The sequence below is a fragment of the Epargyreus clarus genome, unplaced genomic scaffold, assembly GCF_041222505.1.
Source record: "Epargyreus clarus isolate Ecla_fem2 unplaced genomic scaffold, WU_Ecla_fem_2.2 ptg000021l, whole genome shotgun sequence".
Taxonomy (NCBI): Eukaryota; Metazoa; Arthropoda; class Insecta; order Lepidoptera; family Hesperiidae; genus Epargyreus; species Epargyreus clarus.
Genome location: NW_027332228.1, coordinates 11562387 through 11566807, shown reverse-complemented (window position 1 = coordinate 11566807; position 4421 = coordinate 11562387). Strand labels below are relative to the sequence as shown.

The following is a 4421-nucleotide window of genomic DNA, read 5'->3' as shown; positions in this document are numbered from 1 at the left end:
CATTGTGCAATAGATACAAAAGAGCCTTAAAGCAAAATTGTATCTAAACGGTACAGGATAGGACCCTTAATAAAATAACGCCTAATCAAACATAATAACAGCACACCCATTTAGGTGTATCATCAACGATTTCTAAATACGTTACCCAGTTTCATAGCCCTGTAATTAATATAATTGCTTTTATAATCTGATACTTCAACACGATGTAACAATTGCCGCTGACTGTACATTGACGGATAACGGCGTTTTTTTATAATTAAATTGATAATTGATTTGTATGATATTTTGTAACTCTTTACGCGGTTCTTTTTGTAATTGTCTCTTGGTATGTATGTATGATTTCTGCAAATCTTAATAATTTTGGGGTAAAAATGTCAAATGTATATTGTGTGTGTAACTGTGTGCCCATGTGTGAAAATATCAATTAACTTACATTGACAGACAGACATACAAACAGATAAAATCTTGAAAGATTTGATTCCGTGCAAACATATATGTGTTAGTAGGTATGTATCTACGCGATATAAGAGCTTAGATAATGGGTAATTATTTTTTAATATCACACACAGACGCCTCAATTTTATTTGTTCGTACCGATCATTATCGATTACGTTCAATTCGGTAATTTACATTCAGTTGCTATGCACCGTTGCATAATTATATTGTTGAACGACACTGTTATACTTAGAAGTCCAAACAATAGATATTTTTTGCGAAATTCAAATATCAAAGAAGGGGCAAAATTTTAAGTGCCAATAATTATTTGGAGTGAAATCAATATTACCTTGTGAGTTACCCTTGTTATCGATATAAAAGACGCGAATTGCTGTTAACCGCTATCAGTTGATAATAGTATTTGAAAAGCAATACTACTAAAGAAAACCGAAGATGTATTCCAAGGTAAATTGTTAGAGCGATGTTTTCATAAATAAGTGATTAGTGATTAATAACTAAATTGGTGAAGTGAAGTTTAAACAACCAAAGGAGATAATATTTTTATAGAAGTGTTTTTCATATTCATATTAGATTCTAGTGATGTTCTTCATATTAGATCACAATGATGATTCAAGTACATTTGCAATGAATGTGAAAGTTTTAAGGGCACTCTTTGAATAAAATAGCAGTGAAGTGATAATGGATGAAAAGTAATGAAAAGTTCTCAAAATACGAGTATATAGGTCATAAGTCATAACAGTGAGGAGAATACAGAAAAATTGAATTAACCTACCAATTTTTCAGATTGTATTGTTATGAAGTGTTATTGTTATATGATCGTTGATTCATTTAAAATTCAATTGTTTTACAAAGCATTTTGTTAGGTTTTACACATGTTTAAGTTTTTTACTTCTGTGTATTTTCAAAATTAAATTCACGGTATTTTTTCATAGAAATTCATAACCTTTGTCAAGCATTAAAGTGGATGTGTTAGTGATCGTCACATATGATTCGCAATGCCAATAAGACTTATTTTTAATTTGTTGTGTGATGTCGTATCTCATTTCAATAAGACACGTAGCCACCTAAACTATAGGATGTAAAATAAACGTTGTAATTTCCTATAAACTACATCTAAGTATCTATTGTTGTTTTCCAGGTGTTGTGCCTCTTTGCCCTGGCTGCGGTGGTGATCGCCAACGAGCACGGCCATGCGTACTCAGAGCAGCACGTGTCCCGCCACGACGGTCCCGCTGAGAAAGTACACGTTAAGGGACATGATGGACACGAGAACTATGACTATTATGTAAGTCAAGACACAAGTTATTCTAGTACAAATAAAATAAGTTAGCAATCTTCGCTGCATTTCATTACGTTATTTATTTCTGATTCATAGTAAACTAACGCTGCTTTCTACTGGTTTAAAGCGTGCCTAAGTCACATATTTATATGTTGTTAAATGGGTTATGGTTGCCCCTCATTTTTACTGCTCTGGGAAATTGCTGGCTTCATCATCAACCTCATTACTGTCTCATTGTTGGGCTCGGGTCTCCTCTCAGAATGAGAAGGATTACATAGTCCACCGCGCTGGCCAAGTGCGTATTGGTAGACTTGACATAATGTTGAGACTTTTTTTTATAAATCTCTTAGGTATACAGGTTTCTTCATTATTTTTTCCTTCACCGTTTAAGCAAGTGACAATTAATTGCTAATATGCACATAACTTTAAATAATTACAGGTGTACTTTAAATAAGTTAGCATGTCTGGAATTTGAACCCCGGACTCCTCGACCGAAAGGTCAAGTTTCTTAACGTTAAAGTGTTCCTACTCTCCCATTCGTTTAATACGGGTTAAGGCGTATTTTGGCCTCCGCATTCACTCAATGGTGAATTAACAGTTGTCTCATTTATTCCCACAGGCACACCCCAAGTACGACTTCGGTTACAAGGTAGAGGACCACCACACCGGCGACAAGAAGTCCCAACACGAGACCCGCGACGGTGATGTGGTGAAGGGGGTCTACTCGCTCCACGAACCCGACGGCTCCGTCAGGGTTGTTGAATACCATGCCGACAAGCACTCCGGGTAAGAAGAATTTTGTTCTTCATCATCTACCTATTGTTGTTATGGGGTTGTAGGTCTTGGCGTGGAGTTCAGGCGGTAGTCCATTACGCTGGACTAGTATGGGTTGGTAGACTATTTATCCTGATTAAAACTGCAGCATGTTCAATAAGATTCTTCCTTATCATGGATATTCATTTAGAATTGTTATGAAGGAGGAGATTTAAAATCTCAATATAGGTGGGTAATCTACAGCTGCAACATAATTATACAAACCTAAATTTTATGTAATTTAGTTAGATCTTAGTCCTCAAGAGCGGCAACGCAACTGTAATTGAGATTAATTACAAACCATATTCTACATGATGTTGGATACAAATTTTCATGAGTGACTCTAACCACTTCCATCAGGTGAATTACATACTTATTTCGTACTTTAATCTAATTACAAAAATATCCAAACCACATAACATACTTAAATGATTTTTGTTCTGCTCCAATAAAATAAAATATCAATCAAACAGCCACATGTCCAAATGTTTACTTAACAAATAGTTTGTCAGTCAACTGAATAGCCCCATTAAAAGCAATACTCAAAGTCAGAACTAAATTAGTTTTCAAATAGAACGCTAAGCATTTCGAAAAGCAAACATAAGTCATTGATTTGCACACGCAATGTTGCGAGCGACATTGAATGTATTCGACCGAGTTTCTAACTATACAAATAAATGGAGTAAAATTAAAATGTAAGTGGTTAATTTCAAAATTGCTATTTATTAACCCCTTATTACTGTAAATATATTTAAAAACAAATATTCACACAATATTTGCCATTATCCACTTACTCCTGGACATAATTAGATGGACCTTTAAATAAAGTCATATAAACGCTAAGTCATATAAGTACTATTTAGCCTTAAATTCGCCTTTTGTACCACACTGTTTTTAACATGGTCAATAAAGAGTAAATAAATAAATAAAAAAATAAACTTTTAAAGTAAATATAAAGCTTCTTACTTATTCCTGGGCGAAAATAAATGGATAAATAAGTAAATGGATTTGAAGGTGGTAGAACCTTTATGGTTCTACTTCGGCGACACCACCGCCACACCTATTTCTGCCTCATAACAGCAGTGATAAACGTTGCTGTGTTCTGATTTGAAGAGTGTTATAAAGGAGACAGATTACCCCAGATAAGATTAAAATTCTACCCGTGGTTAGCAGATGCTTTGCTGCCCCTGAGGTTCAAGTTGGAACGCCTCGAAAAGTATGTCCTCCAAAATGCAAATAAACAAAAGATAAAAGATATTGTATATTGTAAAAGATAAGATAACATTTTTCTTTTTTCCAGTTTCCACGCTGACGTGAAGCACTCCGTCCACCACGACGGCAAGCACTGAGCCATATTGAACCAAATATCCTGTGATTACGTACCGTTGTATAGATTTCTTACTTTGTTATTTATATGTTAACTTTGTTAATAAATAATATTTTTACACCTTTGTACATATAAAAGGTTGGTGGTTCTTTATTATTATTTTAACAAAACTTTTCCTCTTTCCTCTAGTACTGATTTAGTTGTTATTAATATTTCATAAAGAAAAATACTTTTTTTACTTATAACTAATTGGTACATTTATCTTACTGTAAATTCATTATATCATGTCATTAACACACTAATGATACAAAACATAAATATTCGGTCCTACAAGAAATATAATTATCTACATTTATGCCTGGCCGAATCTCGAACCTGGAACCAAATCTGAACAATACACTGATATAATAAGGATTAATTAGACAGTTCATAGAAAACATACTGATATTTTTTTTGTAAAGATGTAAACCATACATGATATAGTAGTGTCACAGTCCGTCAGAATATGGTCTTAGCTTATATTAATTTCTAGAAATTTTTGATCCT

General features: G+C 33.7%; 1 protein-coding gene across 1 annotated transcript; it reads left to right on the top strand.

Annotated features, from left to right (window-relative positions):
* The first annotated feature begins 763 nt into the window (after positions 1–763).
* LOC140750887 (cuticle protein 7-like) lies at positions 764–3987 on the top strand. Its single transcript, XM_073084614.1, has 4 exons — positions 764–900; positions 1595–1741; positions 2355–2521; positions 3849–3987. The coding sequence occupies exons 1-4, from the start codon at positions 889–891 to the stop codon at positions 3895–3897; spliced, it is 375 nt and encodes a 124-aa protein (XP_072940715.1). The 5' UTR covers positions 764–888; the 3' UTR covers positions 3898–3987.
* The last annotated feature ends 434 nt before the right edge of the window (positions 3988–4421 follow it).

What these genes read in the sequence shown, in the direction of transcription:
- LOC140750887 (XM_073084614.1), top strand. An exon ending in ACGAGAACTATGACTATTAT is followed by an intron (nt 1,742 to 2,354) that starts GTAAGTCAAGAC and finishes TTATTCCCACAG; the next exon opens with GCACACCCCAAGTACGACTT. An exon ending in CATGCCGACAAGCACTCCGG is followed by an intron (nt 2,522 to 3,848) that starts GTAAGAAGAATT and finishes TCTTTTTTCCAG; the next exon opens with TTTCCACGCTGACGTGAAGC.